Source organism: Scyliorhinus torazame, chromosome 8 (assembly GCF_047496885.1).
Source record: "Scyliorhinus torazame isolate Kashiwa2021f chromosome 8, sScyTor2.1, whole genome shotgun sequence".
Lineage (NCBI taxonomy): Eukaryota > Metazoa > Chordata > Chondrichthyes > Carcharhiniformes > Scyliorhinidae > Scyliorhinus > Scyliorhinus torazame.
Window position 1 is genome coordinate 52,560,357 of NC_092714.1, and position 25,346 is coordinate 52,585,702.

A 25,346-nucleotide genomic window follows, 5' to 3' on the forward strand; every position below is an offset into this window, starting at 1 on the left:
TCTGTCTCCTGTTGCCCAGCCAGTTCTTAGGACCACTACTACCCCTAGCCTAATATCATCATGCACATGGTGATCCAAGGAAGCAGTGGTAACTGGGACAGGAGGGATGGAAATAAATCGGGAACTGGACTTGATCCACCCACCAGCATTTACATGTGGTTTCAAGCTAAGGGGGAAAGACATCAGCGGTCTGGGTAGAATGAAGGTAGAATGAAGGAAACTGAGAAAGGGATTAAGAGGCAGCAATAAGCTTTTCCCCTCATTCCCCACTGGTACACCACGGAGAAAGCTGCAATAATTTTCTTTGTTGACAGAGGGTAAGAATCTATACTAAACTAATTTCTATTTTAAATATGTTAATCAATGTAAGTGCCCAGAGAGACAGTTCTTGAAAGTGTCCGATTTAAATTTGATTGTGCGGCCTACAGGCTTGCTGTATCTATCATTCTATGTAAAAGCAAATTTTAAAAACTCTAGCCTACTGTCATTCGATTAAAGCTTTTGATTTACTTCATCTTCCATCCCTCTTTTGAAACATAGTGGTTCCATGTAAAATGTGCTTTGGCCCTTCAATTAAGTTTGTAAAGTTAACCAAACACATAATGGTGGGCAATTATATGGCTGTAAAGCAGTAATAAAAAATAAGGGCGGGATTCTCCGAGCCTCAATGCCAAAATCGCAATCGGCATGGGGGCGGAGAATGGGCGTTGACGGCAAAAGCCGGAGCGACACCGCTCCCGCGATTCTCCGGTCCCTGGAAAATCACCTCGAATCGCAGGCATGCGGTCTATGCGGCACGGGTAGGGGGCCATTGACAGTGGCCTCTCCCGCGATTCACCGACGAAAACTGGCCGAGTTCCCCACAGCGTGGTTCTGATCACGTTTTGCCTGTCGGGAACGGCCAGTGGCGGCTGCGGAGTCAGTCCGTGGCCGCCCTGGTGGGGAGCGGGGGGTCCTTTGCAGGGAGGGCCTCAGACGGCCAGTCTAGCGATCAGGGGCCACTGATCCGCGGGCACGCGCGATCTCAGGGGGGCCTATATTTTCGGGGCCGGTCCGCGGTGTGAGTCCGTCATGTCGAGCGAGGTGGCCGTGGAAGGCTTCCGCCGTGCGCATGTGCGGACTCCCGACTGGAGGCGCAGGGCCCCGTATCGGCAGGCAGAGCTGCGAGGAGTACCCCGGGGCCCTGCTAGCCCCCTTCAGGTAGGAGAATCGCTCTGGGCTTTCTTCAGGAAAGTCCAGAGTGAAACGCCCACGTTTTGATACTGGAGTGAGGACATAGCCCCATTATTGGAGAATCCCACCCAGTATATTTAGAGAGGCTAAACAGGGCAATGACTTTGACATAAGATACAGTAGATGGTGGGCTGACAGCAAACTTACATTTTCAGCTGCTCATACACTGAGTTCCTGATTTCAACTGGTCTGTTGGAGAAGGAATTAGGTAAAGTTAAAGGGCGCGATTCTCCGGATAGATTTTGAAGTGTTGTAGTGAGGAGGAACTGCCATGAGCTTCCTGGTGCTCAGCCCAGTGAGGTCGCCAGCGATATTCAACGTTAATTGGTCCACGTATCGAGGTCCCATGGGCTTCTCGCCGCAAATGAAGGCTTGCCAGCTGATTCACTGCCACTGCGTTCGCCAGCCCGCCTCTAACAAGGTCGAGCAGCACTTACTCAGCCAACCCCTGCCAGTTCACAACAATCGTGCTCAGGAGGCCAGCCCCATGATTCGGGGATGCAGAACTGGGGAGGCTCCTAGACACTGTGGAGGCCAGGAGGGATGTCCTGTTCCACCGAGGGTCCCAGAGGGTGAGCTCCGGGGCAGCCTGTGCTGCCTGGGAAGAGGTGGCGCTGAGAGTGTGACCAGGAGGACTGGCCTCCAATGCCGGAAAAAGGTCAACGACCTCCACCGGCAGCATGAGTGAGTAGATACCAATGCACACCTCCACCCCCCCCCCCCACCCTGAGACCTTTCTGCCCGCACGTGAACATCCACCCCCCAACTCTCCATGTGACCCCAACCGTCCCTCCACACCCCTCTCTCTTGAACCCCCCAACCCTTCTGCACACCCCATTCTCTTCCTTCAACCCTCCCCCCGCAACCATTATTACACACCTCTCCCCCCCCCCCCCCCACTGTGAACCACATGTGTTGCTAATGATGTCTTCTCTGTGTCTCCTAAGGAAAAGTTCTCCCACAATTGCCGGGAGAGGACCCAGACTGGTGGTGATGTACCGGACTTAAGAATCCTCACCACCTTCGAACAGTGTGCCCTGAAGGTGACTGGGGTGACGAGGACAGAGCGGTCACCAACATGGAGGCGGCAGAGGTGAGGAACCACCAGGCTCCACCCGGAGGACCCGGAGGAGTTGTTATTGCCTTACTGACTGACCCATCCCTCCCACTGACCACATGTCCATTCTTCCGCAGGTCCTCCAGGCGACGACGCCAGCCCATCCCAGGTGGCCCCGTATCCAGCTTCCCAGGAGAACACCTCGGAGGAGAGCTCCGTGGATGCCACAATCGAGGCGTCACAGCTGTCATCGCCACCCTCCACCAGCGCAGATACACGCACCTCGCTGGGAAATTTAGTGATCAGGCTTCTGGGGCACAATCTGGTGAGCACTACACGGTTGCTGATGCACATCAGGTGGAGGCAGGAACCCCCAGATGGCACAGCAGTCGGAGGTCTGCTGGATCCTAGGACCCAGCTGGGTCGCAGCCTGACGCTGAGCCTCTGGAAGAGGCCATCCCGGTGCTGATGAAGATGTTAGGGAGCAGCTGGAACATTCAGCGACACTCCAGCAGGTCCATAGACGCTTGGAGGAATCCCAGAGGCTATGGGCGCAGGAGATGTCCCCGGCAATACGAGGCACTGAGGCCAACACTACTAGGGTGTCGACCATAGTGGGAAGCCTATAGGCCATGTCCCGCTGTCAGATGGGAATAGCCAAGGCGCTGCGGTGCTTATCCCAGTCGCAGCTTGTCCCAGTGTCGAGGCACTGCAGAGCATGGACCAGTCACTGAGGAGCATCGGCGAGGATGTCGACACAGTGATGTAGACATCGGGGAGCCGCCAGGGCTGGCAGAACCAGATGATGCAGGGACAACCAGGGCTTGGACCAGCTGCCCATGCATCCCAAGGTGAACCCCAGGGTCCTATGGGACCTATGGGCACCAAGCGGGAGGAGGGGGCGCTGGGTGCCAACCCAGACCAGTCCCATGGAGTGGCGATAGTGGCCACCAGCTTCCCCACGTGCCACCAGTCTGTTGAGGCTGCGTCTCGCAGCCAGCACACGGGACAGGGCAGCATGGCTGTGCATGTGCTGCCGACAAGTGAACCGGGCCCCTCCAGCCCCACAGGACGCATGCCAGGGGTGTCCAAGGCCCGTCTACAGAACATGACATATTTCACCAAGCTCACTCCCCACCCTATCCCATTAAGCCCTTAATCTAACCTACACATCATTTTGGACACTAAGGGGCAATTTAGCATAGCCAATCCACGTAACCCACAAGTGCGAACTCCACACAGTCAGCAACCCAAGGCTGGAATTGAACCCGGGTCCGTAGCACTGTGAGGTACCAGAGCTAACCACTGTGCCGCTAGGGGGGCCAAGCACATCGAGGATCACTGAGCGCACCGGGGGAGGGGGTAGGGGTAGCCGGGGCGGAGGGGGGGGGGGGGGGACACCATTGGGAGAGTGGCGAACTACTACACACAATAACTATCTTTGTGCAAAACTAGTATGATGGCTCTGTCACTTTCAACTGCAACGTGGGCCGACCTCCGAATCCTTGGCTAATCTAGCCAGGCATCTCCCTCTCCTCATGGCACTCACCCATCCTCCGGCTGTAGACATGTCCCCAGAGCTGTGTCCCATCCCCTGGATTTACAGGTGTTGGCTGCTGCGTCTGTGGTGTTGCCTCCTGCAGGTCAAGCACAGTGTCCAGGCATCAAGATGTGATTGGAATGCAAGTCAATGGGCTTGTCATGTGAGAGTACCTTTAAGAAATGGAGGTCTATAAAATAGCTGTAGTGGATGTACCTTTAAGAAATGGGTGTTTATCAGTGATATTAGAGTGTGGGTGGAGCAGGGCTGTCTGTCTGCTTTTACTTTCACTTTGGGCTGTCTGCTACAGGGTGTGTTTAGTTTCGTTTTAGATGTGGAGAAACTGCAGTCACAGCAAGATCTGTATGAATCTCTGCAAGCTTATGAATGTTCATTTGGTGATTTCAAAGTGGTAACTGTTCTCAGTAGTGAAGTTAAACCTGATGTCTTTCTGTAAAAAGGGTTCTTTTGTCTTATGAATGTTGCAAGGAAGGATTAAGAGTTACTTAGAGAGTACTGTATTCTTTGGGGGATTTATTGGTGTTGATAGTTGTTAAAATGTTTACTGTGGGTTTATAAAGTGTTAACTGGTTTCATAAATAAACATTGTTTTAATTTGAAAGTACTGTAAATTTATGTTGCATGACACCTATAAAGTAGGCCCGTGTGCTCCCCATACCACAATCTATTAAAAGTTGTGGGTCAGGTGAACTCCATGATACACTTTGGGGTTCTCTAAACCCTGGCCCACAACAGGCTGCACATGTTACATGGCCCACCCACCTATGGGAATCCACTTGGGTTGTGTGAAGTGCTCAATTAACCCCGATTGCCAATTCCCTATTAATAATAGCCTTCAGCCGCAGGGCCTCAGCAGTTGATGGGAGTTATGGGTGAGCAGTGGGGCAGAAGGGCAGGGGCCAGGGTTGCCTCCCCGGAATGGGTACACACGATCCAGGGATTGGCATGGTGGTGCCACGTGTGGTTAGCAACCCCGCCCTGCCCCCCCAACCACCTCCTATCCCATGGTGGCCCACCCCTACGGAGGGTCCCCCACACCCAGCCGAGTGTCTCCCACGCCGAGCACTGGGGTGGAAGCCCAGCACCCCAGGTGCTTTGCCTGTGAGCCTCCTCAGCTCCCCACAGAAACCCTTCCGTTTTTCACATTTTTCGAAAGGAGTACTAATTGGCGCCAGTGTGACCACATGCTAGGGAGGCCGCTGAATCACGGGAAGCCGTTGGGTATGGGGTGGCTCTCATTAATTGTATGAAAATAGGACTTAAGTGGTGATAATTGGTTTCTCAGCATACTACAGCGGGATCCCGATTTCGCCTATGGGAGTAGGCTGGTTGTATCACAAACTGTTTGGCGCCTGGTGCGGTTCTCGGTCTCTATCGCTATTCACCGGCCTCGTTTCGCCCGAGCGAAAATGCAACAAACCGGAGAATCTCATCCAAAGCACGTTTTTCCTGGTGAGAAGGCAGAAATGAAAACCACAGCGTCAATCAGATGGGATTCTCACACACCTAACGACAGCTTAAAAGGCATTGCGAACAGACTTTCTGATGCAGTGATGTTGTCTACCACACAATGAGTGGAAGACCAAAAAAAGCAATCATAATATTTCATAGGATGGAAGCAGGAAAATATGAAGCATGTCTCAGTGTGTCTGTTGTTTTGTCATTTACAGATGTCTGGCCAATAAACAGGGAAGATGCTATCCCCCATCTATTCACTGATTGCTATTACAATTGTCAAAGGAATCAATTCTCAAAATATTATTATTAAAAATCAGGATTGTGGTGACACCTATCGACTTCCAGGTAATCTCATATCAATGAAAGATTTCTAATCATACAACTATAAAATGCCATATAAAGTTGTTTAGTCAATTGTGGCAAAACAAGGATTTTTCAGTGTTCAGACATTTCATTCTAACCATGTTCTATAACTCCTTTCCTGAGGCGTAGATTCTTGCCCTTAATGGTATCCAATTGCATAATTAATTGTATTTAATGCATTATGAACATAGTTGAGTGTTACAATTAGCCTCAGCAACTCCAGTCTTTAAAACACTATTGCCAATATTACTTACCTGGACCAGGCCCCAACATTTTATTTAATTTGTAAGACTGAGGAAAGGATACTTTGCTCCAGGAGTGATTTCACTTCCGCACCAATTAATCACTATGTATAACATATATCATACTTTTACATTAAAACGTTCAGTTGAATGATTAGGATTGCAGTAATGTTTTAAAATTCAACATTTTGGAAGAAAGTTGAGATTTTGATAAACACATGTTATAATTTATAAAATAACAAAGTTATCAAAAGGGTTCTTCCAGAATTTCCAGTGCAAATTTGGTGAAAAACTCAGAAAAGCACAATTTTTCCAGGGATTCCAAGGAAATAGGTAGCTGGGGCAAATTATTTTTTTCAGAATCTAAGTACTAATGCCGGGACTGAATCAATCGGTGCTGTACTATGACCCCGAAAGCAGCGCCAGTCCCGGAACAATTCAGGATCCGTTAACGGGCTAGAACTGGCGCAATTCCAATGCAAAGCGGCATCTGATTCACCGGGGTTGGGATTGGCACTTAAGAGGCTGACAAGCTGAAGCACCATATAAGCACCCCACTCCCCACACACACTCGTCTAGCCAAGAAGATGGAATCCCGAATAGCGGCACCCTGTTTTGCGGATGCTGAGTTCGAAATGCTGCTGAATGCTATGGAGGAGGTGGGGCGCCCTGTTTCTCGGGGTGGGAAGGAGGCTGACTCCTGTTGCAGTTTAACGGGTCTGGGGGCAGGTGGCAGGTGCCGTGGGCGCCGTGGTTCCCACCGCCAGGATCAGACATCAGGGGCGAAATTCTCCCCCAACGGCGCGATGTCCGCCGACTGGCGCCAAAAACGACGCCAATCAGACGGGCATCGCGCCGGCCCAAAGGTGCGGAATGCTCCAACATGGCGTTTGTTGCCCCGCCAGCTGGCGGAAATGGCTTTGTTGCCCCGCCAGCTGGCGCGGCCGCCGACAGTTTCCCGCGCATGCGCAGGGGGGAGTCTCTTCCGCCTCCGCCATGGTGGAGGCCGTGGCGGAGGCGGAAGGGAAAGAGTGCCCCCACGGCACAGGCCCGCCCGCGGATCGGTGGGCCCCGATCGCGGGCTAGGCCACCGTGGGGGCACCCCCCGGAGTCAGATCGCCCCGGGCCCCCCCCCCCCCCCCAGGACCCCGGAGCCCGCCCACGCCGCCTTGTCCCGCCGGTAAATACCAGCTTTGATTTACGCCGGCGGGACAGGCAATTTCTGGGCGGGACTTCGGCCCATTCGGGCCGGAGAATTGAACGGGGGGTCCCGCCAACCAGCACGGCCCGATTCCCGCCCCCGCCCAATCTCCGGTACCGGAGACTTCGGCGGGGGCGGGGGCGGGATTCACGGCGGGGGGTCGGAGAATGACGCCCTAGAACCTGAAAAAGCTGCCGGACTGCCTCAGGCGGCCAGGGTTAATGACCAGCACTGTGCCCCTGGCACCAAACCCCATCCCACACAACTGTAAACCACCCCCCCCCCCCCCCCCGAAAATTTTAATTTAGACAGGCAGCATGGTCGGCACAGGCTTGGAGAGCCGAAGGGCCTGTTCCTGTGCTGTACTTTTCTTTGTTCTTTGTTCACCCAGAGGGTAACCAAACCCCACCCGTTGGCAGTTTGCTCACACCCCACCCTGCACAACGTGCCAACACCCATACTGCCCCCCATTGCCGGGTGCACACATAGGCCACTAGCTGCCCATAACCTGTGCTGCCCATGTCCAACAGCCTCACACTGTGCATATTCTGTCCGCCTCCCCAGGAGAAGGTGGCACACAACTACAGGGAGAAAGAGCACACTGGAGGGGGCATGCCGGACTTGCGGCTCCTCACTGTCGCGTAGTGGTGGGTATTGGATCTGGTCGGTGGGCTCGGAGAGCGGGCAGTGGCTGAAGCGGTCAGTATCGGGGAACCAAGTGATCCCCCGCTGAGTTGCAGTGTTCCTATGGCATGCATGGCACCACCTCCCCATGCCAGTACTCCACACCACCTCCCCACCTCAGCACCTCCACACCACTCCACCACCTCCCCACCACTTCCCCACACGAGCACCTCACCACCTCCACACCTCCCCATCACAACATCCATCCAAGATCCAACCACGCATCATGTCTTGGATCACCTGGTGACAAGATCGGCACTTCTGCTGCCCCCACCCCCAACCCCAGGATACGTCGAGCAATGAGGCAGGACCAGACAGCGACTTGAGCCCCAAATACCAGCCCACAACACCCTGGAGCACCAGTCCAGAGACGACACTGACTTTCCATCACAGCTGTCTCCAACATTCTCCACCATCCCAGAGACACTCACCTTAGTTGGGCATTTTCATAGAATTTACAGTGCAGAAGGAGGCCATTCGGCCCATCGAGTCTGCACCGGCTCTTGGAAAGAGCACCCTACCCAAGGTAAACACCTCCACCCTATCCCCATAACCCAGTAACCCCACCCAACACGAAGGGCAATTTTGGACACTAAGGGCAATTTATCATGGCCAATCCACCTAACCTGCACATCTTTGGACTGTGGGAGGAAACTGGAGCACCCGGAGGAAATCCACGCACACACGGGGAGGATGTGCAGACTCCGCACAGACAGTGACCCAAGACGGAATCAAACCTGGGACCCTGAAGCTGTGAAGCAATTGTGCTATCCACAATGCTACCGTGCTGCCTATTATAGTGAAGAAGCTCCTGGGGCACTATCTGGTGCGCACCACTCATGTGTAGCTGTTAATCAAGCGAAGGTAGGAACCCCCGAGGGAGCGGATGGTCAGAGGACGGCCCGACCCGAGGGATTAGCTGCTGTCCAGATGGGTCCCGGGCTTCTGAAAGGGTGGTCCCATCGATGCTGGAGATGCAGAACAGAGCCAGGGACTACATGAGGGGGTGTCCGCAACCATTCGGCGCCTGCAGGTGCAACTGGAGAAGTCCAACTGCCTGTAGGGGCAGGAGATGCTGTCGACCATGCATGCTACTCAGGCCAACACTGAATGGTGGCCCTAGGCACCTTAGGGGCAAAGGTATCGCCCATGCATCAAGATGTCCAAGATCTGTGCGGGCTGCGGACGAGGCACGGGACAAGGCAGCCCTGTCAAAGGACATTGCAGTGGTGCTCCAGAGCCTGGCCAAATTATAAAGGGGCATGGCTGGGCGGCGATAGCATTGCCCAGGTGCTGGCTGACCTGAGCCAGTCCCTGAGGGACGTGGCATAATCCTAGAGGAGGTGGCCCAGTCCCTGTGCTCCATGTCCGTGAGCATTGAGACCCTGGTTCAGACAATAGCTGGCCTCCAAGACTGGCAGGGCAGTCGCCGGGGGAGCCCTTGGAGCTCACTCCAGCCACACCCTTGTCCAAGGAGTAGGTCAGGGCCAGCAGGCACCCCAACAGAGGAGGTGGTGTTGGGACCCGTGCCAGTGACCCCCCGCAGGGGAGGGACCAGAACATTGCAACACCCCTGACTCTCCTCCCTCCTGTTCCTGGTGCATATGGTGGGCAGCATCAGAACAGAGTGGCGCAGCACCACCTGGGACACCTGAGAGACTGTCGGGCCCATCCAGGACCAGTCGCTCCAGACGACCGGCGCCAAAGGGGATATAGGTCACACAGCGGAAACCGCAGCAGGCCACCTCCGCTCCTGATGCACCACTTGGGGAACCATCTAGATGGAGCTTTAGGGCCTGTAAGGCAGAAAGTTAAGACACCAGTTAAGTTGGCATGGATAGCACACAGGATAGCGTTAGGGGCTAGGGTACAAACCTGTAGAAATGTGTTCACCTGTGCAGAATAAACACCTGTGCACAAACGTTCCAACCTGCCTTGGTGCTCTTTCAGAAGGATAAGAAGGATGGGCTGGGCTGGCTGCAGAGAGGGCACGGGGGTGGGTGGGATGGGGAGAAATGGGGGGAAGGGCGGATGTTGGAGGTGGGCTTGCGCCTCAGCCCCCAGGTCAGCCATCACACATCACCCCATTAGATAGCCTGCCCCTTCCATCCCCCAACCCCACCCTGGACCCCATCCCCACCTCTGCCACCCCAAGGGTTTGTTGGGACCGTGTGATAGAACTGCCACCTCATATGCAGGTATCACCCAGGCGGATGGTAGAAAGTGCTACCGTGGACAGAAGCCAGTGGCTGTCAAATGTTGCACAACACCAGAGCTCATCGCTGAGCGGGTCATCATCCTCCTCCATCCCATGGACCAGCCCTGCAAATGCTGCCAACCCAGGGCCCACAGCCTGTAATGAAGCAGGTAGGATGGAGGCAGGGGAGAGGGGGTGTGGTGGGATGTTCATTTCACCATTGGTAAACTAGTCGGTGAACCTGGAGGCGATTAGAGCATCCTGCGCATGGCGTCCCTGACACACACATTGTGCGATTGCCTGTGTCTGTCCAGACCCCATGTCCTGCCCATCTTGGTCCTCCGCCGCAACCTCCTCGTAGGTGGAGGCCTGGCATTCATCCCCCTCTTCCAGTACGTCGCCCCTCTGCTGCATGGTGTTGTGGAGGATGCAGCAGGCAATCACTATGTGGAGATTCTCCTAGCGTTATACTGGAGGGTAACCCAGAGCAGTCCAGGCACCTGAACCGCACCCTCAAGGCGCCGATGCACTGCTCGATCATGGCCCTGGTCGCGGCATAGACATCATTGTAGTGGGTCTCCGCATTGGTCTGTGGCCTCTGGATAGGCGTGATAACCATAAGACCATCAGAAATAAGAGCAGAATTAGTCCGTTCTAACCGAGTCTGCTCCGCCATTCAATTCATTCTATTGCCTTGTCCCCATAACCCCTAATCCCCCTCTTAATCAAGAACCTATCTATCTCTGTCTTAACGCCACTCAGTGATTTGGACTCAACAGAGTCACCACCCTCTGGCTGAAGAAATTCCTCCTCATCTTAGTTTTGAACTTCTGAGGCTGTGCCCTCGGGTTCTAGTTTTCCTACTGCCCCGGCAACCTAGTGGGTTCAGTACACATTGAAGCTGACAAATTGTGATGACCGTGCATATAGGATCTCCATGACAGCGCAGAAACAGCTGTGCGTCGAGGTCTGACCAGAGGATTATACAGTCATCTTGTATCCTAGCCTTCTCGACATGAATGCTAATATTTCATCTGCCTTCTTAACTGCCGACTGAACCTGCACGTTAACACAAGAGTCACCCGGGAATGCGACACGAATGTGTCGGAAACTGCCGGGTGTGCCCGGATGAAGGCGTCGTGCACGCTGCCTGGGTATTGTGCTCAGACGTGTATAATGTGCTTTTGTGGTCACGCATCAGCTGCGCATTCATAGAGTGGAATCCCTTTTGGTTTGTGAAGGCCACCCCTTCATGCGGCTGTGCTTATAGGGGACATGTGTCCCGTTGATCACCCCATGGGCCTGGGGCATCCCGGTGATGGTGGCGAAGCCCACTGCCCCGGCAACCTAGTGGGTTCAGTACACATTGAAGCTGACAAATTGTGATGACCGTGCATATAGGATCTCCATGACAGCGCAGAAACAGCTGTGCGTCGAGGTCTGCGAGATGCCTGAAGGTCTCCACTTGACACCTGGAAAGACCCCGTGGCAAAAAACGTTCAGGACGACCGTCACCGTGACTGCTACCAGGAATGGGTGCCCTCCCCCAAACCCCCGTGATTCCAGGTGCATCATGATCTGGCACAATGCCATGTGGTCCCCCTGCTCAGCTGGAGTCTTTGACGACACGCTCGGTCTAGCAGGTCCTCGAATGGCAGGCGCTGCCGGTACACATTTGGCCTAACGTGGTACCTCATTCCCACCTCCTCCTCGGCATTGGGCTGCCAGCTCTCCATCCTTAATGGCTGGTTCCTGTTCCTCTGGGGCCAGCTCCGCTGCTGGAGGGCCCTCCCCGAGCAGCTCCAGCTCATACAGTCTCAGTGCATCCCCCAGGGCTGTGGGGCAAGGCAGATGCCAACCATTCCCGGTTAGATTCCAAAACCCATTGTCTACAGGGGGTGAAAGGCAGACGTGTTAGCATGGTGCATATCCCCATGCCCAAACAGATCCAAAGGGCTACACGATGGCCCCAGCATGCACTGTAGCCTCTGCCCTCGCATGTCCCCCTTGCCCCTTCCCCCATCCGCACATCCACCCCTGACTGTTCCCCCTGACACTCTGCCCTCCGCACCGCACCCCTGGCCCTGGGCCCCGTCTCTGCCGGCAGGCGTACAGTGGGTCTGGTGCTATCCATGCAAGGAGTATGCTCTGTGGCATCCATCCGACGTTCTCCTGTAGGAAACATTGTGGGCATCCCCCTTGGGTGAGCCGTGTGATGCCCTGCTGGCAGGGTGGCACCCGTTTGTGGGTGATGGTGTGGGAGGGCGGGGGGGGGGGTGCCGTTCTACTTCCACGTGCCACAGTGGGCGGTGGGTGGACTTGCAGTCTGTGCCTGGACACCCCGATCCCTTGCATCTAATGGTGTCGCATTCAGGTGGATCCTGGAAAATACCAGAGCATCTTCAAAGCGTATTCTATCACTGTGAAAGAAGATGGTAATCGTGCCCTGGGGAAAGGATTGGCTCCACCCTTTATTGGCTATTCAATGCAAGGGCTGTGCAAATTTGGTTTCTATGAAGCTTTCAACCCCGTGGCCACCCGCTGCACCGGTCCTGGCAGATGCTCTCCCACCCAGCCAGCAGTAGGACCGCAGCCCATGGTTGCGCCATTGGGAACATGTCCTATCTCTGCTCTCTCCCTAAGCAGCCATGGCATCTGTTTGCCGATCTTAAATACCGCAAGTGAACCTAGCCGTCAATAATTCCTCCTGGCGTAGCTGGAGCATCGCAGGAGGCCTAAAAAATACCGTAACGGGCCCATTAATGATGTGCCAATGGTGTTTACAGTACGTGCAGTGTAGAATGCAGTCACACTGCTGTCGAGGCACTGGAACTTGGCATTCCATTGGACCCCCAGCACCAGGCTCGATTTTCGTCTGACAATTCTCTGCCCAATTGTGCATCGTGATTCCAACGTCGTGGATGGAAAATCCCGCCCCTGTGTCTTCTGGCAATGACAAAACACGAGGTAGTCATCGACAGAAACTACAAATACCAGATAGTCAGGATTTTCTACACCATTGCACCCCTTTCCCTCATGGCATGTTTGACAGTGGTGCAAGGGGCTCGCCATTGGCGGGATCTTTCAGTCCCTCCGATGTCATTGGCATTCTGAGTTGTTCTCCAGCTGTATTGCCATCAACTAAGGATTGCTATCAGCGAGACCGGGGCCAGGATTATCCGAGCCCACGCCGGAGAATCGGCGTCAATCATGCCCGCGTGGTCACCGCGGCGGCAGTCAGGGCCGGGCCGCTGAAGTAGGCCCCCACGGCAATTCTCCGCGGGCGACCGGCCGAACTCCCGCCAGAGTGGTTTATACCTGGTGCCACCCGGCGGGAGCTCGGACCCGTGGCCATGGTGGCAGTCCTGGTGGGGGACGGGGGGGAATCTGACTCCGGGGTGTCCTCAGTGGAGGCCAGGCCCGCGATCGGGGGTCACCGATCTGCGTGCCATCACGATCTGGGGGGGACCTACCTTACTCCTCGCGGACCTGCTGTGTGGGTCCGCCATGTTTGCAACGCCCGTGCCGAAGTGGGCCGCCGCGCAGATGCGCGGACCCGCTTGCGGCCGCCTTGCACATGCGCGGCCGCACGGTCTGGACAGCAGGGCCCCGCCGGCAGCCAGAGCTGCGGGACGCTAGCCCCCTGGAAAACGGAGAATCACCCCAGACGTTTGAGGAAAAAGTCCGGAGTGATTCTCGCCCGTTTTCCGGCGGGCGTGGAGACTTAGTCCCCAAAAGGGAGAATCCCGTCCCAGAAGTTTATGCCGGCAGGAGGGCGGAAAAGCTATGTCCATTTGCTTCCAAAACAGTGTATCAAAAATTTTTCTTTCCAGGGCCAATCCCACAATGGAAATGCTGCCAAGGAAATAGTCACAGCCCTATCACTTGAAATCTTCAAAATCCATCTTTAGATTATTTTCATTTAAAAGCTTCCATTATAAAAATAGCTATTTCAACAGATTCTGCCTGGTTTAGCTCGCTCTCACCAGATAAATGTTGGTGGAATACGATTTGTCTGTGATGGCAACATAACTAAAGCAAAAGCAGAACGCAAAGCAAGCAGGTTGGGAGAACAACACTGAAATTTTAACTCCGGTTTTGTTAGTTTTTTAAAAATTTAGAGTACCCAATTCATTTTTTTCCAATTGAGGAGCAATTTAGCGTGGCCAATCCACCTATTCCACACACCTTTTGTGTTGTGGGGGTGAAACCCACGCAAACATGGGGAGAATGTGCAAACTCCACACGGACAGTGACCCAGAGCTGGAATCGAACCTGGGACCTTGGCGTCATGAGGCAGCAGTGATGCCTCCGCGCTGCCCGACTCCGGTTTTGTTACTTAAATATTAATTTATGCTACTGTAAGAACTACTAGCCTAGATATAACTCTTAACAATACATAGTTTTGATTGCAGAAGAAACAGATGAACAAATTAAATAATCAGCAGCCCTTTAAATAAAAAACTAAATTTGAAAGAAAACCTACCAAATTGAGATTTAAAAAAAAACATTTTGGGGACTGATAATGCACCAGTGGCACTCACCAGTTGGTGAAGGCCATAACTCTACGTGCTCCCTCTCTAGAGACACAGAAAAGAGGAAGGTAATTTAGTCAAGTGACCCCCCTCCTGCCACCCGTTTATGACCACCTTGGTCAGGCCCAGGAGCAGTCTATTAAAAACTCATTACCGAATGAGACTAGAACCCACAAACCTTGGACTGAGAATCCCATTTGTTACCAACTAAGCTATATGCAGGCAAGCATTTTCACAAGTTCAGTTGGCATCCTACCATTCAATGTTCTAACAAAGGTGTTAATTTACTTTATCTGAACGTGTTCGCACATCTCCCAAAAGAGCAGATAAGAGGAAACTTTTAGTCCATTCCGCCCATAGAAATGATTTGATGGTTTGTCGCAAAGTTAAAATAGTTCCACAGAGTTAGCTCCCCTTTCTGCTCAATTCCTGCCTGCTGCTATCTTACCCTTTTTAGGCAGTTGAGTTTCCCATTCAATGCAGCCAGGAAGGCTCCACCTAAACCCACAAGTAAAGATTGATTCTCTCGTTCCTGAGCCTGGTTTCCCAATCAACAAACGGCTCCAATCTCTCACTACTACAGAGTGGCCTCCAGGTTCCATTGATTTAACATATTTGGAGCTAGCTTGTTCTCAGTCTCAGCCACGGCTCATTTCACGTAGACAGCTTACCAATGAGATGCAAATCATGCCAGGAATTCATAAAAGCCGAGGCCTCAAACTGATGATATCAGGTGGGTTTGACACTCAATCAGAAACCTCTTCCATGTTAAAGTCCATTCTAACAAGTCAGTTCCACACATACCAGTAATAGTAATATTTAGCTACAATCAAATACTGTAACACTTTCCTTCATGATAGCATAATCTATGTCATTTCTCTTGACAGATAACAATGACATTACAGTGACCTGTGGAACCCAAGATGTGCAGTTATCGATCTTTTTGTGTCCAATTTATTTTGCTGGCTACAATGAGGAACAAGTGGTTTTAAACAAGATAGTTGAAGATCCCAAGTGCAAGGGAACAGTTGATGCATCAATTTCTCCTCCTGTTCTCAGATTTTCCTTCCCCATCAGTGACATAAACTCCACTTCCTGTGGAAACAAACTTTTGGTATGTCAGTCATAGATACAATGGAATGTCATATTTTGATGACGCATGATGTTATTCGATACATATGCCATATTTTCCGTTTAATTTTCATATATACAATAACAAACATATACATGATTTTTTTAAAATAAATTTAGAGTACCCAATTATATTTTTTCGAATTAAGGGGCAATTTAGCATGGCCAGTCAACCTAACCTGCACATCTTTGGGTTGTGGGGGTGAAACCCACGCAGACACGGGGAAATGTGCAAATTCCACAGAGACAGTGACGTGGGGCCAGGATTGAACCCAGGTCCTCAGCGCCATAGGCAATAGTGCTAATCACTGCACCACTTTGCAGCCCATAAATGATTGAATGGCAGAGCAGACGCGATGGGCCGTGTGGCCTAATTCTGTTCCTATGTCTTTTGGTGTTAAGTCAGGAGTGCGATGACATACTCTCAATTTGACTGGATGGATATAGCTCCAGCAACACTCAAGAAGCTCAATACCATCCAGGACAAAGCAGCCCACTTGATTATTGGTGCCCCTTCCACAAACATCCGTGCACTCTCCCACCAGCAAACAGTGGCAGCCACAAGATGTATTACAGGAACTCACCAAGGCTCCTTAGGCAGCTCCTTCCAAACCCACGGCCACCATATCTAGAAGGACAAGGGCAGCAGATACCTGGCAATACCACCACCTGGAGATTCCCGTCCAAGCCACTCACCATCCTGACTTGGAAATATATCACCATTCTTTCACTGTTGCTGGGTCAAACGCCTGGAGTTTCCTCCCTAACAGCACAGCGAACAGCGAAGCACACTTCGGGACTGCAGTGGTTCAAGACGGCAGCTCACCACAATCCTCTCCAGGGCAACTAGGGCTGGGCAATAAAATGTTGGCCCAGCCAGCGATGCCCACATCCCAGAAGTACATTTTTTAAAAACATTTTGAAGCTAGCAAAAGATAACCTTTTGGAGCAGCACGGTGGCACAGTGGTTAGCACTGCTGCCTCACAGCGCCAGAGACCTTTGTCTAATTCCGACCTTGGGTGACTGTGTGGAGTTTACACTTTCTCCCCAAGTCTGCGTGGGTTTCCTCTGGTTGCTCTAGTTTTCTCCCACAGTCCAAAAACGTGCAGGTTAGGTGGGTTGGCTGCTAAATTGCTCCTTAGTGTCCAAAGGTTGAGTGGGGTTACTGCATTGTTCTTCAAACTTTTTTTCCGGGGACCCATTTATACCACCCGGCCAACCTTCGGGACCCAACCCGGCCGACCTTCGGGACCCACGCGGCCGACCTTCGCGACCCAGCATTTTCTCTTATCTTGTTTGCTACTGACAAAAATGGAGGATATGGTTTTGGGTCCCTTTGCCCTTGTACACGCTCCTCCAATGGAATCTGTTGAATGAAGGTGAAGCCTTCCGGTGTCGGTATGGAGTCTCCGTCTGTCTAAAGTTCTGCATTTTTTTCCTGTACAGTTTTATCAAATAAAACCCCCCCAAACTTGTAAAAAACAATAAAATAAAATGAATAAAATAAATTAAATTAAAATTAAATGAATAAAATAAATGAATAAACCCCCCCCCCCGAACTTATAAAACAAAAAGCTGCGACCGTTTTAAAAATAAAATGGCCGCACTGCGCATGTGTGCCCGATCATCAGCGAGGATGCGCATAGTTTTGCGTATGCGCGTCGATGATCTGGCATGCATGCACAGTGCGGCCGCATTTCTTTTACATGTTCGCGGTCATTTTGAAGGCCGCTTGCAGCCGCCATTATTAACAACCGGCTGCTGCGGTTTTTGCATGCAGATTTGCGCGATCGGGAGCGCCACGACGGACGGCTCCGCGACCCTCCCGACACCCGCCCACGACCCACCCGCGGGTTGTGATCCCGAGTTTGACAGTGCCTGGGTTACTGGGCCTAGGTAGGATGGTCTTTCAAAAACACGGTGCAGACTTGAAGTGCTAAATGGCTTCCTTCTGCATTGTAGGGATTCTATGATTTTATGAAGCTTGCGACTGATAACAAGAAATTGTTGTTCATATAGAATGGACATGTGGATAGAGCAAAGGAAACATTTAAGAAAGAACTGATAAGTAGCATGAGAGGATGATAGGGTTGTCTAAATAGATTAACTTTCCTCACACCTGAGCATTTCATTGTCTTTTGAAAACTGAATCCCAGATCAGCTGCTATCCTCGGGTGCGATTCACCACTCAGCGGACTCCAGTTACAGTCCGCTGAACGGTGTGTTTAGCAGGGTGTCTCTGGCAGCTGCAAGACCGAGAAATGCCCACCATACAATTGCACTTTGTCATTTTTGTATGGCCTCGGAAGTTTCTCCCCGCTGAGGCCGCACTTAGAGAGATTTCCTCGCAGATCCGGGTGCCATTATGGAAGGCTGACCCAATCTTTCTCCTTCCTTTCAAGCCCCCCCAGTGTTTTGACCCCCCACCCACATCCCCTTGGAGAGGCCCCTGGGAACCCCCCTCACCACCTCCCCACTGGAAAGCCCCCGCCAGCCCCACCCCCCCCCTTACCCGACCCCTGGCAATGCCAACCTGGTACAGGGCACCCTGGCACTGCCAGCCTGGCACCCTGGAAGTGCCACAGGCATCCTGACAGTGCCACCCAGGCACTGCCATGGTGCCAAGGGGAATGTCAGAGCACCATCCTGCTTTGTCCCCGGCCACCTAGGGATCTCCAAAGTAAGGCTCATTTAAATATTTAGATTTGGATCTCGCCCAGTGAGGCCGAGATCCAGATTGTTCCGGGCGGAGCAAGTTGGGTGATTCGCGCGAGGTTAACCACCTAGCATAGAGCCCGATCTGGATTTGTTTATTGCTTTGCCATTCATCACGATCATGGCTGATCATCCAACTCAATAGCCTAATCCTGCTTTCTCCCCATAGCCTTTGATTCCATTCTCCCCAAGCGCTATATCTAGCCTCCTCTTGAATATATTCAATGTTTTAGCATCAACTACTTCCTGTGGTAATGAATTCCACAGGTTCACCACTCTTTGGGTGAAGAATTGTCTCCTCATCTCTGGGCGAAATGGCTTACCCTGAATCCTCAGACTGTGACCCCTGGTTCTGGACACACTCATCATCCCCCCTCATTCTTCTGAACTCTAGCAAGAACAATCCTAACCTAGTCAATCTCTCCTCATATGACATTCCCGCCATCCCTGGAATCAGTCTGGTAAACCTTCGCTGCACTCCCTCATGAGCAAGAACATCCTTCCTCAGAGAAGGAGACCAAAACTGCACACAATACTCCAGGTGTGGCCTCACCAAGGCCCTGTATAATTGCAGCAACACATCCCTGCTTCTGTACTCGAAACCTCTCGCAATGAAGACCAACATACCATTAGCCTTCTTTACCGCCTGCTGCACCTGCATGCTTACCTTCAGCGAATGGTGCACAAGGACACCCAGGTCCCGCTGCACACTCCCCTCTCCCAATTTACAACCATTCAGGTAGTAATCTGCCTTCCAGTTTTTGCTTCCAAAGTGAATAACTTCACACTTATCCAAATTATATTGCATCTGCCATTGGTTTGCCCACTCGCCCAACTAGTCCAGATCATGCTGTAGGATCCCTGCAGCCTCGTCACAGTTCACCCTCCCACCCAACTTGGTATCATCTGCAAACTTTGAGATGTTACATTTTGTTCCCTCATCCAAATCATTAATATATATTGTGAATAGCTGGGGTCCCAGCACCAATCCCTGTGGCACCCCACTAGTTACTGCCTGCCAATTTGAAAAGGACCCATTAATTCCTACTCTTTGTTTCCTCTCTGCCAACCAGTTTTCTATCCACCTCAATACACTTCCCCCAACCCCACCGAGGTACAGTGAAAAGTATTGTTCTGCGTAAAGCTCAGACAGTTCATTCCGTACATGAAAAGAAAATATATGGGGCAATCATAAAATACATAATGTAAATACATAGACGCAGGCATCAGGTGAAGCATATAGGAGTGTAGTACGACTCGGTGGAGAAGATGTGTGAAGAGATCAGATCAGTCCATAAGAGGGTTGTTTAGGAGTCTGGTAACAGTGGGGAAGAAGCTGTTTTTGAATCTGTTAGCACGTGTTCTCAGGCTTTTCTATCTCCTGCCCCGTGGAAGAAGTTGGAAGAATGACTAAACCGAGTGAGAGGGTTTGATTATGCTGCCCGCTTTCCCAAGGCAGCAGGAGGTGTAGATAGAGTCAATAGATGGGAGCTGGGTTTGTGTGATGGACTGGGAGGTGTTCACAACTCTCTGTAGTTTCTTACGGTTTAGGGCCAAGCAGTTTCTATACAATGCTGTGATGCAGCCAGATAGGATGCTTTATATGGTGCATCTGTAAAAGTTTTTAAGAATCAATGTGGACATGCCGAATTTCCTTAGTTTCCTGAGAAAGTACAGGCGCTGTTGTGCTTTCTTGGTTGTAGCATCGATGTGGGTGCACTAGGACAGATTGTTGGTGATGTGCACACCTAGGAATTTGAAGCTATCAACGATCTCCACCTCGGCCCCGTTGAGGGAGATGGGTGTGTACGATACTTTGCTTCCTGAAGTCAATGACCAGCTCTTTAGTTTTGCTGACATTGAGGGAGAGATTGTTGTCGTTACACCACTCCACTCGGCTCTCTATCTCCCTCCAGTATTCTGACTCATCATTGTTCGAGATCCGGTCGTGTTGTCAGCAAACTTGCAGATAGAGTTGGAGCCACATTTTGCCACGCAAAATGTGTGTATTTAGGGAGTATAGTATGGGGCTAAGTATGCAGCCTTGTGGAGCCCCGGTGTTGAGACTATCATGGAGGAGGTGTTGTTGTTTATCCTTTCTGATTGTGGTCCATGGGTCAGGAGGTCGAGGAGCCAAGTCCTTGGTTCTGGAGCTTTGATATGAGCTTGTCTGGGAATACGGTGTTGGCGGAGCTGTAGTCAATAAATAGGAGTCTGATGCAGGCTATTTTTTTTTGTCGAGATGCTCCAGGGATGAGTGTAGGGCCAGGGAGGACCGCTCGTCTGCTGTGGACTGTTTGCGGCGGTATGTGAATTGCAGTGCATCTAGGCATTCTGGGAGAATGGAGTTGATGAGCCTCATGGCCAACCTCTCGAAGCACTTCATTACGATCGATGTCAAGGGCACCAGACGATAGTCGTTGAGGCACCGGTGTGATGGCGGCCTTCTTGAAGCAGGTGGGGACCTTGCAATGGAGTCGGGAGAGGTTGAAGATGTCCGCGAACACATCTGCCAGCTGGTCCATGCAGGATCTGAGTGCACGACTAGGTACCCTGTCTGGACCCATCATCTTCCGAAGATTCACTTTCAATAAGGCCGATCTGACTTCGGAAGCTGTGACGGTGGGTATGGATATGTCCGGGGCTGCTGGGGCAGTTAACAGAGGTTTGATGATTTCCTGCTCGAACGGAGCATAGATCGGGGAGGAGTGCGTGCTGCCGGAGATTCTGCTCGGCTTCGCTTTGTAGCCTGTTATACTGTTTAAGCCATGCCACAATGGACGAGAGTCCGTGACACTAGTCTGTGACACTAGCTTGGTATGATATTGTTTCTTGGCATCCCTGATGACTTTGCGGAGGTCGTACCTGGATTTCTTGTATAGGTCAGGTCGCCTGACTTGAACGCCTCAGGCCTGGCCTTCAGTAGGGAGTCAATCTCCCGATTAAGCCATGGTTTCCGGTTGGAGAATGTACTTATTACTTTCTGGCACGCAGTCAGCTACACATTTGCTGACAATGTCTGTGACGGTGGTGGTATAATACTCGTTTAGATTGGTCGTTGATTTCTTAAATATGGACCAGTCCGCTGGCTCCATGCAGTCACGGAGGAGCTCTTCTGTTGCCTTGGACCAGCACTGCACGACCTGCTTAACCAGATTCTTCCACTTAAGTTGCTGCTTGTATGCCAGGAAAAGGAGCACTGTGTTATGGTCCAATTTTCCGAAGTGCGGTTGGGAGATGGATCGGTAGGCATCTTGATTTTTGTGTCGCAGTGGTCAGTGTGTTGTCGCCCCCCCCTGACAGGAGATGTCTTGGTGGAATTTTAGCAGTACACTCTGGACGTTGGCCTTGTTGAAGTCCCTTGTTGGGGCTTGCACTCAATTCACATTTTGCACCCGGATCCGGGGCGGGTACAATGAGGTCGCTGAATCGTGCCCGATGTAGGTAACCATCTGGGGAGGCTCCAAAGTAAATGGAGCAGCAAAGTTTGCAGAGAATATGGGAACTGGTCTACATATGGCTAGGAGGCCATGTTCGGAATAGTGCCTCAGAATATGTTTCAGTCTTGAATATCTTGTAAACGTCAAATATTTTACCCTGGTATTTATATATATTCTCTTCTACATACAGATCACCAGTAATGAAGGAACGGGTGCTTTTAAGGACTTTTCAAACATCCAGTCTGTTGAAGTCAGTGGCACGATAGAAACAAATGATCCAATAGCAAATGTTATAACGTATAACCAGGAACTGTTGTATATGTATTCCTGCTCCTACCCTTTGGAGTATTTTATCAATGATACTAGGGTGGATGTGTAAGTGAAGAATTAGCTTCTTGTTTGATTCGGTGAATCTTTAGAATAGAATTTTTTTAAATCGGAGATAGATGTCTAAATACATAAGAGTTAACATAGAAAATGTATGATTTAATTCTATTTTGCTTATTATTTTTAATATTATTGCTTATGATGTCTTCTGATATAACAAAATAAAGATGTGTTGTGGATTTTCCACTCCTGCTTTTGGGGGGTGGCAACGGCGGTGTGGTGGAAAATCCCACGGGAATCCCAAATCGGCTTTCACACCAGCAGGTGTTCCCATTGAAATGGTTCCCGACCCTACCAATGACGTAATGGCATCCTGGGCAAGGTTTTCCCAAAAGGGAACAAAGTCCCCTAGCAAGCGTATTCAGCTGCACGTATCCTGGCGCTCGCAGTGTCGAGAAACGCATGGCTATTCAATGCGACGTACGTTGAATAAGGGGCCTGAATGGGGAACTGTTTTGTACAGTGGGGAACTCAGCTCTCCGGAACTCCCCATTGTAGTAAGAGATCAAGATGCTATTTTTAAATGGCACCCTGATCCCCAAGGTCCACGAAAGAATCCGCAACATCCCCCACCAACCCAATATGGAAAGGTGGTAGTGCCAACCTGGCAGTGCCCATGAGAGCTGGCAGTGCCACCTAGGCACCTTGGCAGTGCCAGGCTGGAACCCAGGTGGCACAGCCTAGGTGCCAGGTTGGGATTAGCAGTGCCAAGGCACCATCCTGCCCAAAAGGCATGTAGCTGGGGGCGTCCAATACTCTTAGAGACTTCCATGAGTGCCATTCCCAAATGTGGGGACCAGCACCAAACAGCGCTCATCTAAGGTCTCTGAGGCAAAGGGGTTGAATCCCAAAGCTTCAGGTACCTCAGAGTGTGCACATTAGAGTAAGGCTTACTGCCTCGCTCTAATATGCAGATTTGTTAAAAAGTGATCCCGCCCATTGTGGGTGGGGGTCACCTCTCAACGTCTCCCGGGGTCTCCTGACTTCAACCCCCGTGCTGTGCCACGACGAGCTGCTTTTCTGGTGGAGCGTGGCCTTTAGATCGTGCCTCCTAACTTTGAAGGTTGGGGTTTTCAGTTCCATAAATTTAAATAACATTATCAGGTTTCTACGCCCAAAAGTCCTTCATAATTTTTGTTGAAAATCAGGGCACCCTTTGAAAACCGCGCTCTGATCTTTTGAAAACCTGAGCACGCTCCTTCAAAATGATATTGTGGGAACTGCCCCTTAATTTCTTTTCACCTAAGTGGCTAAAAATAAGGCGGAGGAAGACATCCTTGGGATTGGGGTCTTCCAAACATTTTTCTGCCTGCTACGCCACTTTGCATAAAAATTTGAAAATTCTGCCGTCGGCTTTCACCCTCCCTGTGCCCCCCACCTCCCCGGTCCAAAAAGAATGGAGTCTCATTAGGTTAAGGTGGTGAGGGATTCCCCTATGTTCCTGTCTCTCCATCATAATTTACTTGTGAACTGGGAAGGTAAGGACACCGACTCCATCATGCAGGTTCTTACTTTACACAGAAAAGTCACATCACAATAATGTTTTGTTTACTCGCAAGTTTGTGATCAACCGTGATAACCCTGATTGATTTCCCTTCCCTATAACACTTGTGCCAAATTGCATTGCAATCAGCACTCCTGCTGAGACTCACTGACTCACCACAGTCCCATGTCATATTCCTCTTTTCCAGTTCTCATTTTAGCATCTCAATCCTCTAAATGGAAGAGATCCTGTTTGTATCAGACAAGCATGAAAAGTTAATGTTCCATTTTGACAATAGGGTAATCTATGCAAATCTGAACCAATCAATCAATTGCATAGATTTCTACTGTCACACGATTACAGGGTGTAATGTGATAAGTTTAATGGACCGGGTATGAAAATGATAAGAGCATTTGGTACAATTTACCATTTTCATTTCATACTGATTGATTAATGTAATTGTACTTACAGGGCAGGAGTAAGTATAGCCATGAAGGATAATAATGGTACCTTCAGGAGCACCCTCACTCTTCAGCTTTACAATGTAAGTTACCTTATCATCTATGTAGTCAGCAGGATATCAAAGATGCAAAATTTCACCAAAGCTTAATTCGCATTGGATAAATGAATTTAGGAATATCTCACCTCTACATTTACTTACTTTTTTTTCCTCTTTTTTTAAATTTAGAGTACCCAATTATTTTTTTTCCAATTAAGGGGCAATTTAGCGTGGCCAATCCACCTAACCTGCACATCTTTGGGTTGTGGGAGTGAAACCCATGCAGACACGGGGAGAATGTGCAAACTCCACACAGACAGTGACCCGCAGCCAGGATCGAATGCGGGTCCTCAGCATCGTAAGCAGCATTGCTAACCACTGCGACATAGTGTCGCTCTTACATCTCCTTACTTAATACATCTCTTAAATGTTGTTATGATCCCAGTTAGTGTTATGACTGGACGGGAAGATTCTAGAATGGAACACTGGCTCAAAAGACCGCAGCTTCTACTTTTATTTTTTTAAAACATGGAGGAACAGTAATTAGTTTCAACAACAACAAAAATTAAACATGAAAACTTTGGATTACGATACAATACTCCTTTACACCCCACTTAGCTTAACAATGACACACAGGTTTTCGGATTAACACAGACTACAAAGTACATCTTAAGCTACAATGATCACATTAGCACACAAAGTCCCTTTTAAGCATATATAATGACTGTGGTCAAATACACATACTCTGCTCCGAACCCAAGTTAGTGTCTCTGGATTTCTCCTCAGGATCCCCCCCACTCTCAAAACACATGTTAAAATCTTCTTAAAATGCTTTCCCTTCGCGGTTTGCATTCCAAACTCCAGTCCAGGTTTTACAAATAACATTTTTCAACAAAGCTTCCACTCCAAATTAACAGCAAATCTAGTCAGCATTTCACATTGACCCTTTTAGGATTTCTTTGTCTTATTTTCTGTGGAAACTGTTCGCAATTGCTTTAACTCCTGATTCCCAGACTGTATTGAAATGATATCAAGTAATTTATTATACCTTTAAAGGCTATTGTCTCACTTTAAATCTGGTTACTGAATTGCCGCTTTAACTCGGAACACTTTGTATCTTCTACGTTGAATTCTTCTGAACAATACCTTGGTCTCTTCA

General features: G+C 50.6%; 1 protein-coding gene across 1 annotated transcript in view; it reads left to right on the forward strand.

Moving 5' to 3' along the window:
* The window catches only part of LOC140428854 (zona pellucida-like domain-containing protein 1), a 132,575-nt gene that overhangs the window by 44,789 nt on the left and 62,440 nt on the right, over nt 1–25,346 (forward strand). Inside the window, exons 6-9 of the mRNA XM_072515507.1 lie at nt 5,541–5,654; nt 15,419–15,645; nt 22,009–22,193; nt 24,160–24,232. Of these exons, the coding sequence (XP_072371608.1) occupies nt 5,541–5,654; nt 15,419–15,645; nt 22,009–22,193; nt 24,160–24,232 (599 nt within the window). The remainder of the gene's footprint in view (nt 1–5,540; nt 5,655–15,418; nt 15,646–22,008; nt 22,194–24,159; nt 24,233–25,346) is intronic.